Genomic DNA, 14,788 nt, shown 5'->3' with positions numbered 1-14,788 from the left:
CCAGGCCCGCTTGCTGGAAAAGCCATGTCTTGAGGGCGCGGCGGAAAGTAAGGAGATCCGGAATCATCCGGATCTCGGGGGGCAGTTCGTTCCAGAGGGTGGGGGCACCCACAGAGAAGGCCCTCCCCCTGGGGGTCGCCAGCCGACATTGCTTGGCCGACGGCACCCTGAGGAGACCCACTCTGTGGGAGCGTACCGGTCTATGGGAGGGAATCTTAAACTATTTAATTGCTGGAAATTAGGTTTCTTTCCCCTATATTAACAAGTTGTATGTGGATTATGAAGCTTTGCTCTGTTAGCAGTGCTTAACTGCTCCTGGTCATGTGATAACACAAAACAAGCAGCACATCACTATATCATTCTGCACACATTTTGAATGCATCCTTTTAAAAGAACGAAATACGATGTTTAAAATTCACTGCTTTCCCTCCACTGCAGCTTGGAGGATCTCATATAATCGTTCCAGCCATTTTTTTCTGATCAGGTGAAGAAATGCAAGGCCTCCTTCTGCCAAGTCAACACTCCTGTTATTTAACAAAATAACAGAATAACAGTGTTGGAAGGGGCCTTGGAGGTCTTCTAGTTCAACCCTACTCAGGCAGGAGACCCTAGACTAGGGGTGTCAGCCCACGGGCCAGACGCGTCATCAGGAAACCACACCCACCCCATTGCTGGCAATGGGAAAAAAACCTCTGATGCGTCGCACCATGTCACATGACGTCGCGGCTTTGACATGTCTGCCCTAGACCATTTTAGACAAATGGTTGTCCAATCTCATCTTAAAAACCTCCAGGGTTGGAGCATTCACAACTTCTGGAGGCAAGTGATTCCACTGATTAATTGTTCTAACTGTCAGGAAATTTCTCCTTAGTTCTAAGTTGCTTCTCTTCTTGATAAGCTTCTATCCATTGCTTCTTGTCCTGCCTTCAGGTGCTTTGGAGAATAGCTTGACTCTTCTTTCTCCTCCTCCTCCTCCTCCCTCTTCCTCTTCCTCATTTTTTTCTAAGCTCCCTATTATTTGATTGTTCCATGCAACTTCAAGTCTAACATTATTTTAAACAAAAAAATTGAATTGACACCTGAACCCACTTTCAAACTAGTGACCCACAAAAACCTTATTTTTTAATGTAATTTGGGCTAGGGCAGTGGTGGCGAACCTATGGCACGGGTGCCAGAGGTGGCACTCAGAGCTCTCTCTGTGGGCACACGCGCTGTCGCCCCAGTCCTAAGCCTTCACCTGGGTTTTATAAAACCTTTTCGCTTTAGGCCTCCGCTGCCGTGTACAAAAAAAAAGGTTCAATCAATCAGTCAATTTCAACTTCTCACGGGGAAAAAAAAGATCTTGCAAAGTTGGAATTGATTGATTGAACGTTTTAGTCTCACCCAGTCTGCTGTTACCATCGCAGCCACGCCCACCCAATGGGTCACACCCACCCGGCACCCGACGATGCATAAGTGGGTTTTGGGTTGCAGTTTGGGCACTCGATCTCTAAAAGGTTCGCCATCACTGGGCGAGAGCAAGTAACACGCTAGTAGGATTTCATGTATCTAGGAAATATTGATCTGTAGATATGTTTAATTAGTGTAAGGAATTATTGAAATGAAATAAAACATACATCAGCATTGGAGCATCTATTCTATTTACAAGAGAACCTGCTATGTTTCCAGCATTCAGGTAGTCCTCAACTTACAATGATCCATTTAATTACCATTCATAGTTATGACACTGAAAAAAGGGACTTCTGACCATTTTCCACATTTATGAAAAGTGACTTATGACCATTGCAGATTCCCGTGGGCATATGATCAAAATTCAGATGCTTGGCAACTGGCATGTATTTAGGATGGTTGCAGTGTCCCAGAGTCATGTGATATTCTTTTACAACCTTCTTCTATATGCAAAGTCAATGGAAAAGCCAGATTCACTTAGCAGCCATGTAACTAGCTTAATAACTACAGTGATTCACGTAACAAATGTGGCAAGACAGATCATAAAATGAGGCAAAACTCAACTGTCTTGCTTAGCAATTGAAGTTTGGACTCAATTATAATAAGTCAAGAACTACCTGTATTTAGCTAGATAGTGGCCAAATTATACGGCACCAACTGTGCAGAGCAAATTTACTGAAAACAAGTTCTGTGAGGCAAATTCTGCTGAAAGAGATCAAGCTTTTTCTTTCATTCATACTTGTCCAAAACTGGAAGCAAATAATCTTTTAGTTTAATAATAATAATAATAATAATAATAATAATAATAATAATAATAATAATAATAATAATAATAATAATAATAATGATAATAATGTTGGAAGGGACCTTGGAGGTCATCTAGTCCAACCCCCGGCTCAGGCAGGAAACCCTATACCATTTCGGACAAATGGTTGTCCAGTCTCTTCTTAAAAATTTCCAGTGTTGGGGCATTCACAGCTTCTGGAGGCAGGTTGTTCCACTGATTAATTGTTCTAACTGTCGGGAAGTTTCTCCTTAGTTCTAGGTTGCTTCTCTCCTTGATTAGTTTCCATCCGTTGCTCCTTGTCCTGCCTTCAGGTGCTTTGGAGAATAGCTTGACTCCGTCTTCTTTGGGGCAGCCCCTGAGATATTGGAACACTGCTATCATGTCCCCCCTCGTCCTTCTCTTCGTTAAACTAGACATGCCCAATTCCAGCAACCGTTCCTTATATGTTTTAGCCTCCAGTCCCCTAATCATCTTTGTTGCTCTTCTCTGTACTCTTTGTAGAGTCTCAACATCTTTTGAAACTGTTTGCATCCTAGTTTAAGTATTATATTCAGATTTGTAAAAGACTCTTTTTTTTTAATACCACAGAATTCAAGCTTTTTGGAGGGGACATATTGTTAGAAAGTGGTATAAAAATCTGAGGAAAACAGTACCCCCCAAGGATGTGAGATTAAGAAAAAAATTCTTCGAAGAAAAGGTAGGAAATTTTCACATTTCAAAATATATTACAATGCTAAAAATCAAAACAATTCAGTGCTGATCAAATCTGCATTCAGAACAAAATGGCCTGACTTTGTTCACAACTGGATCCAGACATCTAAGCATGCATGTTTCAGTTTGGCAGTGACCTACCCCAAAATGCTGGTCCCATGAACAGCGTGGTTGAATGTATCTCCAGAAGAAAGGTTGTTCTTCCTCCACCCCCATGCTTAGACTCGTAAGCTTTTGGAGCCTTGAAAATACCAAGGAAAGTATATACAAGTAGTCATCAACTTATAACCATTCATTTATTGACTGTTCAAAGTTATCACTGTTCAAAGTGATTTACAACCGGTCCTTGCATGGATGATCACTAGTCATGGTCACAGGATCAAAATTTGTGCCTTTGGCAACTGGCATGTACTTATGATAATTGCAGTGTCCCAGGGTCATGTGATCACCAGCCAGCTTTTGATAAGCAAAGTCAATGGGGGAAACCAAAGTCATTTAACAACTGTGATTCATTTAACAACTGCAGCTATTTGCTTAACAACCATGGCAAAATGATAACATCCAGATTGCTCTTTTAGCAATCATCTTGCTTAACAATGGAACTTCTGGCCTCAGTTGTGGTTATAAGTCAAGGACTACCTATAATTCATTTTCTTCCACATACTGAGCGCCATACAGTTCCACATGTGCATCAGAGCCAGTGAGGTAGAGCAGTTAAAGTGTTGCACTACAATCAAGGAGATCCAGGTTCAAGTCCATCTTCTGCAGTGGAAACTCACTGGAAGACTTGTGGTAGTCACACACCGCCCAGCCCAATCTCCTGTGCAAGGCTATTGTAAATAAAGGGAAAATGCAATGGGAGCCCCCTTGAGCTCCTGGAGTAAGATCTTAAAAATGCATAAAACGCACATGAGAAGAGAATCTGAAATGAATAGGAGTCTTTAAAAGGGAACATTTGAGAAGGAAGCTTAAAGGTCAAAGTGTTAGGTGTATAAGGTTTATTATTACCTCTCTTCATGTCTGCAGAAAAAACACTTTCTCAGTCTCAGAGACCATCTCTGTTAATAATGTGACTCCTTTCCATTTTTTGAACCAATTTCTTCATTTATTCTCAAAATGGTCAAGCCTAAATCTAGCTGGCTGAGATATTGTTGTTTGCATGTTAGTAGACTCCAGTCTCTAATTTTGCCTTATTTATTTGTTACTTTGGTAGACCATTGCAGTTTCATCAGTTTATAAGATAAAATACCCAAGAAACAATATACAATTAGTGCATGCGGTTAAAAGATAGGTAAGCTAATGAATAAGTGTAGAATGCTAATAAGGGTGACATGATAGCAGTATTCCAGTATTTGAGGGGCTCCCACAAAGAAGAGGGGGGGTCACGTTATTCTCCAAAGCACCAGAGGGCAGGACAAGAAACAGTGGTTGGAAACTGATCAAAGAGAGAAGCAACTGGGAATTAAAGAGAAAGTTCCTAACAGTGAGGACAATTAACCAGTGGAACAGCTTGCCTTCAGAAATCGTGGGTGCTCCATCACTGGAGGTTTTTAAGAAGAGACTAGACAATCACGTGTCTGAAATGGTATAGGTTCTCCTGCTTGAGCGGGGGGCTGGACTAGAGGACCTCCAAGGTCCCTTCCAGCTCTATTCTAAATTCCAAAATTCATTTATAACCCAACCAAGATTGTATCATGACCCAAATATCCACATCCTCTGGAAATGTTCTGTTTTGCTCTGTTTCCACAAGGCTGTCATAATAAGAGCCCTTTGGATATCCATTGGGAAGCTATTCCAAAAGAATGGAACTGCTTCTAAAAATACACCACTGCCAAGCCTCAGCCCCCATCACCTGCTAAAATGGGAAATCACTAACAATTCTTTTCTAGATAAATCTTATTTCTAATTGTTACAGTCTAATTCAGTGTTTCTCAACCTTGACAATTTTAAGGCATGTGGATTTCAACTCCCAGAATTTCACAGCCAGCAATGCTGGCTGTGGAATTCTGGGAGTTGAAGTCCACATGCCTTAAAATTGTCAAGGTTGAGAAACACTGGTCTAATTGCTATTTTCTAAAAGCCTCTGAGCTGCAAATCACTCTGAGTTGGTCTTGTGAGCAAAACCCATTGATTTACTGTAATAGTGATTCAGTTTTGAGTAAACATGCATTGGTCCATAGATTGTAGGCAGACCCCCAAGGTTTCTGAAATATAACTTTATTTCTCAAAGGACAACACAAAGTACTCAGTTGCCAAGTTTAAAAAAAAGTATTCATTGATAAGAACATACATAGCAAGGGTCAGGTTTTGGGAGTGATAAATTCCTAAGTTAGATCCTGTGAGTGATCATTTGAATCACTTAATTGCTTTATTACATAAATCAATTAGAAACCTTGCTAATTTAGATCAAAGGAAATAGGAAAAGTTATTCTTCTAAGCAATCCATGCTAATTTTTAACACTAACGTCCACAGAGAATGAAATGCTGCTGAATGTCTCTGGGTTAGATAACGAACCTCTTTGATTGTTAGCTATAAACAGTGCTTGTATATGTCATCTAATTGAGCCAAAAAATTTATTGCTACAATTAAATCTTTTCCAATGCATTCCATTATCTTCAGTGCAGCTAAAAAGGCAACTATTGTTGCTTGAAACGAGGTATATTATTTATAAAATGGTATACTGCTCACTCTTTCCTCACCATGTGACTCTTACCCAAAGTTTTTAATTTAAATCTCACCAAACAACATAATGGCCTAGGAGTTTGTTTAGCCATTTGACTTCCTTTATCACATAGAGATGGCAAACATTCTGTTGCTAACTTGATGTGGCTCCAGGCAGCAAGCTAAGAGGATATTAAACTAGTAAAAGCTTATCAGCTGATTCATTGATACGCTGTAAATTCCAGGCTTTTCATTTTACTTTTAAGTCAACACATTAGTAAGCAATTTGCTGACATCAAGATGGATTGCTTTAAAACAGCTCCCCTTGGCAGACAAAGTTCATTTTGATGCTTTTGTGTGCATCTTTATTTAATCATGTTCTTGGGCGTCACCTAAAACCTGTGACTGATGGTGCTTTACATACAGCTAAAAATGTTTAGAATGCCTCCACTGTCATATGGTTTATGTTGAAAAGCACAGGGGTGACAAAGGAAAGCACTTGATTTGGATAGGGAATCATTTCAGAACAGCTATTTTCATGGAAAGTAAAAAAATTCTCCTTTTTAAAATTGCAAGTGCTCTTTATACTTGTTAAATGGGTTTTGTTTTGGGTTTTTTGTGAAGAAAAAATAAATGGTTTTAATGTCTGTTGCCTCTCCTTCACACTGGCATGGGAAGGACGTTTCAGATAGAAAACTATGTGTATGTGAGTCTTAAATGTACAAGTTTTAAAACAAAAAGCATTTTGTGCTTATTCATAGCTATACAACATACATCCATGTCTAGAATTTAAGCAAAAAAAAACAAGTCAGAAGAGAAAAAATTAAAGATTACTCTAGCCTTGCTTTCTGCAAATGTCCCCGTTTCTTTATCTTACCTGAAAAATAAAAAAGAAACGAGAATGTTGCCCTACTAGTTGCTCTACTTTAAACATAAGACATCCTACAGCTGCTGCAAGATACAATATCAGTAGATCAGAGCACACATAATTCAGTAGCGCACCGAAATGATAAACAATAATAAAAATCATGAAAGAACTCTGGGGTGTTTCCCCGACAAAGAAATAGCTTTGGAAGAGGGAAAATTGTATAGTCTATGCTATCCAAGTAAGTCAGATATTAATACCAAATAGTTCCAATAGAAACCAAAACTTTCCCAAAGAATTTATCACAACTATGTGAGATTGCAAAACTTGGGAGGGGGGGAAATGAAATGCAGGACCCCAGCCAAGTTTGGTATGCAAGCTCCAAATTAAATGAATTTTTGTGATACTCCTTGATCAGAATAAGTATCTTCCATTTATATCCCAGCTTCCATCAAGAGCTTACGACCAAATCAGAAAAACATACCCATCACAACAATTAGTTGAGACCTTTTTGAATCAAACAAGTTTGTCACAAGAGGAGATTGAGGTCATTGTACTGCTCATTGTTGATAAATACACAATGTGCAGATATTTGAAAGGGATGCTAAGAAAATATTCAGTACAGAAACAATGGTTTCGAAACAGTGGGCACGGCAGAGCATTGAAGCTGCATTCCTTTTTTGAGTGCCTGCAAAGTATACTACGCACATCAAAACCAACCAAGGCTTTATTGGGGTGATATTGGCATATAATGACCCAATTCTCACAATGCACTAAATCAGTGGTGGCGACCTATGGCACGCATGCCAGAGGTGGCACTTGGAGCCCTCTCTGTGGGCACTTCTCTGAACTGCTGGTGGTGGGCTGCGGAGCCCCAGAGTGCACCAGTCAAGGGGCCGGCAGGCTGTGGCTACTGATGGACACTGTTGGCCCCCATGTGCTCGCTGGCCTCTGTGTGCGGGGCCGATGGTGTCAGGTAGCAGCTGCCACAGCCCCTGCCTTGCCTTGCCCTGAGATAATGGCACCCCCACCTTGCCTCGCCTCACCCCGCAGGACGAGCCTCCTATCCACCACCCCACTTGCCAGAGACTCCCTGGATCTCCCCCAACCCTGCCCGGCCCCCACAGGCATTCCTCCCCACGAGCAACATCGAGGTGACCATGCCCACCTTGGCCACACCCACCCAGTCTGCCATGACCAGCACAGCCACGCCCACTCAGTGGGCCACACCCACCTGGCACCCAGCAATAAATAAGTGGGTTTTGGGTTGCAGTTTGGGCACTCGGTCTCTAAAAGGTTTGCCATCACTGCACTAAACCATGATATGATTAATTTGGTTTGTGGCTTAAAATTTATAGCTGAAGCTGAACAATCCTGTGTTTACAGTAAAAGAGAATGCACACAGCTCAGGATTGAACTGGGCACACTGATGTTACCTAGATGGGTCATAAAAGTATCTGCATAAGCAACCGACCTCTCAGAGTACCAAGGACTCCACAATATCAAGTAGAAAAACTACTGCACGTGGTTCCAGCGTGCATTGTCTATGAGTGAGTATTTGTATGTATGTGTGCATGCATACATTTGTTCCCTGATTAAGGAAGGTCAGTTGCAGTGAAATACTTTGCATGCTGGATTCCATCTTTAACAACCCTCACAAGAAATCTTGGGAAAATAAGAAATAGCAGAATAACTGGGACTGCAGCAAACAATCCAACATTCAATGTAAAATCTTTTTCGTATTTTTCTTTTTAAAAGGTTATATAGGGGAAGTGGATTAATGCATGCATTCTCAAGAATTCTTTTTCTTGGCAACCCGTTAAATCTGAAAACCTACATACTTCATCCTTCATTTTATGTAATCCATATATATATATATAAATTGATTAACATTCATAAATATGGCAGTTTTGTGTACCAAACTAAACTTGTGGACCTAGTCATCAATACTTTTAATTTATCCACATGGAAATAAACAAAACCACATAGCTGCAATTCTAGCAACTTATCTTAAAGAGATAATGTAATTAATTCGATAAAGAGTCCTCATTAAAGAAAGTTCTGTTAAAGTTGTGCTGAGCTCTTACAGATTCAACTTTATGACTTTTTAAATTGTTTAATCTCTAAATTTAAATTATGTAACATGCTACACATTCTTTTTTTGGAGAAGAATGCCCATAGCTGCACTTAGTATTTATGGAATCTGTAGAGCTGCATAGTACATGCTGTGCTGTTTACATGTAATCCATACCAGAGGTCCCCAACCTTTTGGGCACCAGGGACCGGTTCCATGGATAGAGGTTTTTCCAGGACCGGAGAGTGCGTGGTTTTGTGTGCTGCCTGCATCTTGCGGACAGGGCTTTGTTTGTGCGGACCAGTTGCTGGCATGCTGCAGCCCGGTACTGGTCCACGGACCGGAGGTTGGGGACCCCTGATCTATACCATTTAAGTGAAATGATTTATCTTAAACCAGGCAATTAAAAATGATCTTACTTTTGAGATACTTGGTAATAATTTTGAATAATTTGATGGATCAAAAAAATGGAGTTGGCATTCTTTTCATGCTGCAGATTTCAGTCTCATTTCCATGTATTCCAAGGATTCAACCCTGTAGGACAAAGAGTAGGAATCAGCCAACTGAATAGATGGGCACAGTGTATGATCAGTATTATCTTTGTGTTCATGCGAGATATTTAGGAATCCAACACAATTTATTTATTTTAATCCCAATTCAGTACTTCTGTGCTAATCTAGCACACAGAAAATATGTAGGAGACTCAAGAAAACCACAATATTTCCAGATATTGAAAATATGCTTAGAATTAAACCCTAGAAAGTGCATTTTGAAACAACCTCACAAAACCTCTGCCTTCATGTGACCAAGCCTGCAGGGGGAAATTGACAAGAGCTGAGGAAGAAATGTGGAATGGAATAACCAGAAATGAAAGAGAGAGGATTAAACAAAAACACCCAAAATGAAGAAAAGCCTATTATATCTGATTGAATTAGATTTTATTCTCAGAATGGAGCCACTGAAATCAGTACAGGTTTTAGTGAGTTCCAGTAAAATAGTCAAGCAAACGATGTAGCTTGATTTCTGTGTCCACTCTCAAAATCCAAAATGTAGAATGGGAACCAAAATACAGATCGTCTTCAGCTTACAACATTCATTTCCAATGGCACTGGAAAAAGTGACTTATGACCATTTTTCACACTTACAGCCATTGCAGTATCCTCGTGGTCACATGATCAAAATTTGGATGCTTGACAACTGACTCATATTTCTGATGGTTGCAGTGTCCCGGGATCACGTGATCACCTTTTGTAACCTGATAAGCAAATCATGTCAGTGAGCTAATTTTGCTATAGATTTCACTGTAGCGAATAATCCACTGCAATTCATTGCAAATTCTTAGAATCTCTTAACAACCGTGACAAGAAAGGTCGTAAAATGGGGCAAAACTCAACTTAATAAATACCTCACTTAGCAACTTATGACTCAATTGTGGTCATAAGTCGAGGACTACCTGTAGGCCAAAAAAATAGTGAGCCAGTTCAATAGGCCTGAAGATACTTGGGGGGAAAGAATACGGTGGAGAAATGAGTATTGAAGCCACCTGCATCAAGTGCCCCGAATGTGTCCTTCACTACCCGGCAAATAAGAGTGATATTTTAGAATAAAAAAGCATGAACTATAATCTGTTGCAGAGCTCCACTTGTTAAGCTATTAATACCGGAAATTTTTAAGAAAAGACTGGACAGCCATCTGTCCGAAATGGTGTAGGGTTTCCTGCCTGAGCAGGGGGTTGGACTCGATGACCTCCAAGGTCCCTTCCAACTTTATTACTATTACTATTAGAACTTTGAAAAGGGTTATTTGTTTCATTGTACTATTGTTCCCCTAGGTTTGATGCAGAAAATGAAAGCAATCATCATACTGTTTTCCAGCATCTTGCTTTACAATCTCTAACAGCAGATGCAAAAAATAATTTTCTTTCCCGCCGTTCTAGTGACTTTCAAAAAGAGATAGGGTTATTAGATTTATTCTTCAATTGAGCCACAATGTTTTTTAACATCCTACAAAAGAGATTTATTTTGATAAAATGCTACATGGACACCCCCCCCCTCTCTCTCCATTCTTAACTCATTAATAATAAAAATGTTTTTCTCATCTTCCAGCTTACTGAGATCTGCCAGCGATTACTGAATTCCTACGATACCTGTATTGACGAATTCTTCTGTGAGATAGATTCCACTGTAGCTGCAAGTCACGAAGTATTTCAGCAACTAGAAGAAAAGTTGGGCCCAGAGATACATGAAGTTGAGTGGGAAAAAATTCAGATTCAGGTTGGTTTCTGAGTAAGCAAATAACCAAGCTCAGAGAGCACTAAGTAAAATGTTATGTGATCACATCATCTTATGTCGATTCTAGCCGTGGTTGTTAAGTACAATGTCACATGGCTACAACTTGCAACTTCCTGCCAGCTTCTGCACTGGCTTTGCTTGTTGGAAGTGGCCGTGGAGGGTGCAAATCATGATCATGTATCCATGGGATGCTCCAAACAACAAAAATGTGCATCTGTTGCCAAAGTTCCAAATTGTGATCACATGACTAGAGATAGTTATGCCCACAATTTCCAGGACTGATTGCAAGACTAGCACCACAGTAACTTTGAACAACTGCTGAATGAGCATTTGGTAAGCAAGAACTATCTGTACTTTGACATGGTTCAGGCCTACTTTGCTCTTACAACGAATCTATAGTCTGAGGAGCCACAAACGGTCACTAACGTAAATTTGTGGCTGAATCTGGAGTTAGACCAACACTGTGTTTCTGATTCTACCGTTCCTTTCATTAAACCACATTTGTATATAATGCTGGGTATTTTGCTCACTTAACAAAGACAGTTGTTGATTCTTGCCAAATTCTCCAATTTAGCATTAGCAGCACAGATGTGATTTTACCTTACTTGCTGTTTATTTTTGCTGTTCAGCATCAGTATTTTAATATCCAAGAATTAAAACTGTAAACTGTAAAACTGTATCTGTATTTAAAATATTTTTTTTAGTTTTTGAACAAACAAAGCATTTTTATTACTATAACCAGAATAAATCGTCCCAACGTATAAAAGACGTAATAAATTCCTGGAAGCAGCTTTGATGGCCAGGCACTGTATTCTCTGACCTTGCCAACCTTTGTTTCAGGCATTCCGACAAGATATTGCCGATTGTCCTATTTGCATTATGCCACTCACACAGCCTGCTCAACTTCAGAATGGACTTTCCCAGGATGGCTATCAGTCATGTCCCCGTCAGACATCGCTGCTCTCCTGTTCTCACATGTTCCATAGCACCTGTCTTCAAGCATTTGAAGAGTTTTCTTTAGGAGAAAGACCAATCTGTCCTTTATGCCGTTCCTGTTATCAGAAGAAAATTCTCAGCTAACGATTTTAACATAAATTATGAATATATTTGTTAAGAGACCTAGTATTTTAATTGCATTTCAGCGGAAGGGGATACACAAATTATTTTTTTCTGATGAGTGCATGTGTGTGTGTAAACCTAGGAAGTGTTATCACTAGAGATATTCCAGTCATTAAGGTCTGGGGTAGGATTCAAGTTTTCTGTGTCACTTCAGCCGAATATTTGCATGCAGGGACAGTCCCACAGATCCTAGTGGATTGTCAGAAAGAGAGGAAAGCTCCACATACCTGGGGAAACCTGAATCAACTGAATCAAACAATTCTTCATAAAATTCTGTAGGCTGAACATCTAATATTCCCAGTCTGTCAGGCTTCTATCCATCAAAACTAGGATTCTGTATGTATCTATTAGCCAAAAGGCAACAGAAAGAATAATTGCTGCATTGTATAATGTTTTACAGAGGTTTGTAATTCTAGCAAGTTTCCTGGCGGGAAATCATGATTGGGTAGACCAATGTTCCTCATCTAGATACATGTAGATATACATGTAGAATGTGTCTCCACAAGCCAGAGATGAGATTTTCCTGTAAAGTTCTTGACTGTATTGTTCCCCGCTCTGCTCGCTGTACATTTTAATGCATTGTTTTAGGAAGTGAGGTGTTCCTCTTAATTCTATGCAACGGCCAAAGAACATAGCTGTCGATGTGCAAATCAACTGATTTTGGAAGTGAAAGATTTGGACTCTCCTCCTGGACAATCTCAGGAAATGCTTTTTTTTTTTTTGTAAATTCTTGTAGACCTATCTAATGGGAGAACAGTGAGATCATATTTCAAGAGATGAGGGTAGAATTAATTAACTGAAGAAACCACTAACTTTTTTGGGGTGGAGATGCTTTGCCTGGAGCTCATCTTTTTTTTTTTTTTTGACAATACTTGCAAGATTCTATAATCCTGATACTTGTTCAGGCTAAGGCAAGAATTGCATTAGTACAGCTCAAGAACTCTCCTCACAAAATGTTTTAATAACAAAGGGGTACCCCCTGTTCTCACATGGGCTTTGTTCAGTCCATTTATGCCTGAGATAGGCAATATGCTTTCTTTGATCAGGGGCTTGAGGATAATCTGTTAGAAGCTGCATGCCACTGGTGAATGAAGCTGAAGCTGAATGGGATTGCCTATTTTTCCCCCTAAGAACCCTTTTCTCTCTTTGCTATCTGCTTTTCTGCACACTATTATATCTCCTCCCCACCCCACATTCTTCTGTGTCAGCGAAAGGAGATAGATTACTGTTTCCTGAGGCCCAGGTTGATTGTAGAAAAATGTATTTATTAAACTTGGGGAAATTAGATAAGAGATGCATATGACCTTGTGACTGTACACTATTACCTATCTCTAATTTAAATAAAAGAGTTTTAGAAATGATAAGATTTTAGGGACATTGTTAATGTACCCAGAGACCTCGCTTATGCAAAAAGATACATATTTTTCAAAACCAATAATCCACGTTTCTTTGAAGAGCATTATCAAGTACTGTGGATCAGCAAAGAAAAATGCTGTTTTGATATAAGTAAAATACCTCTCAATTGGGATATGGAAGCAACACGCTTTGTTAAGTAAGCAGACGTGATGCATACTCCAAGCTTTATACCACCGTATGCAATTATAAAATTTGTTTTCAATAAAACTCCTTAGAATCAAGTCATAGAAGAAAGTCTTGTCAAATACTTTAATCATCACTAAACAGGCAAACGTGTATAAGTGTGAATAAAAAAGGGTGAGGGTCACCACATTACATTCAGCTAACCCAACGTCCTAGTAATCTGTACTTCTGAATTAACCTATGTCCACTTAAGCTTAGCTTTAAAAGGTGAATAGCAAAGATGTGCTCAAGTCATAACACAGCAGATCTGTCATAATATGTCCACACTGTATTATCAACCTATCATGGAGAAAGCCAAACAAAAGCCTACTTGAAACACTTGCTTTGCACATTTTTGCTCTGCTTTGATAGATGCCTAGTACATTTAAGGAAAGCATATTTGTGCTTAAGCCCCATAATAAATGAGGCAAAGGTTGATACCTGAAGATAAGCTTTGTTATACCTCAAGAAGTACAGAGTACTTAACTCTAAGAATCAAACAGCTAGGAATGCATTACCTATATTCAATGAATTATGAATCAAAATATGTCTTTTTTGACTTTATAAAATATTTCGAAGTGATTTTTTTTTAAACATAGTGGCAAGTAAAAACATCATTTCCAAAGTAGTCTACAATAGGTCATTTCACAGAGACAAAGCCAAGAAACAGAGGAGCTCAAAGATATGTATCTTTCTGACGCCACTCATCTAACATCCATTTTCAAAACAACATTATCATAAATTTGTGTATGAGGATAAAAGATGAGCAGCATTTTAAAAATGAGATTCTATGCAGTCTTTCTATACTTCAAAACAGGTGTGATGCTTGCACTAGAACCAGATTAAGATGTGAAATGTTTCTAAGGCAAAGACAGAATACTCAAATGCATGTCAATACATGGGATGAAAAATTGAACTGATTACAAAACATCCAAGTAGTTTAAATTTTCAATAGTAAAATATTTTTTAAAAGGGGAATCTCAATTTAAGTATCATTAATATAAACTAATTCAAAATAACTAAAGAAGTATTTACTTTCCAGCATATGCCCTTATTTTAATGGGGATTTGTACTCAAAGGAATTGCAATGGATTAAGCCTTTAATCAGTGCCCATGTAGGAGATGCTTCTTCCCTTGAGAATTATGATTGTTGTTTATGTGTTGTTAAAAATTAGTTTAGAACTTGCTGAAAATTGAAAGTTCAGTTTTAACTGTTCTTCATCTAGACCAGGGGTAGGCAACCTTGGCTCTT

The 14,788-nt window shown here is 39.2% G+C and overlaps 1 protein-coding gene across 1 annotated transcript in view; it reads left to right on the top strand.

Moving 5' to 3' along the window:
- The window catches only part of RNF32 (ring finger protein 32), a 32,442-nt gene extending 17,654 nt beyond the window's left edge, over positions 1-14,788 (top strand). Inside the window, 3 exon segments of the mRNA XM_029282955.1 lie at positions 2,825-2,933; positions 10,654-10,821; positions 11,680-14,788. Of these exon segments, the coding sequence (XP_029138788.1) occupies positions 2,825-2,933; positions 10,654-10,821; positions 11,680-11,919 (517 nt within the window). The 3' untranslated portion in view covers positions 11,920-14,788.

This window comes from Protobothrops mucrosquamatus, unplaced genomic scaffold, assembly GCF_001527695.2.
Source record: "Protobothrops mucrosquamatus isolate PMUCROS unplaced genomic scaffold, P.Mucros_1.0 scaffold5, whole genome shotgun sequence".
Classification (NCBI taxonomy): domain Eukaryota; kingdom Metazoa; phylum Chordata; class Lepidosauria; order Squamata; family Viperidae; genus Protobothrops; species Protobothrops mucrosquamatus.
Note: the sequence above shows the minus strand (reverse complement) of the source record. Positions and strands in the feature narration are given on the sequence as shown.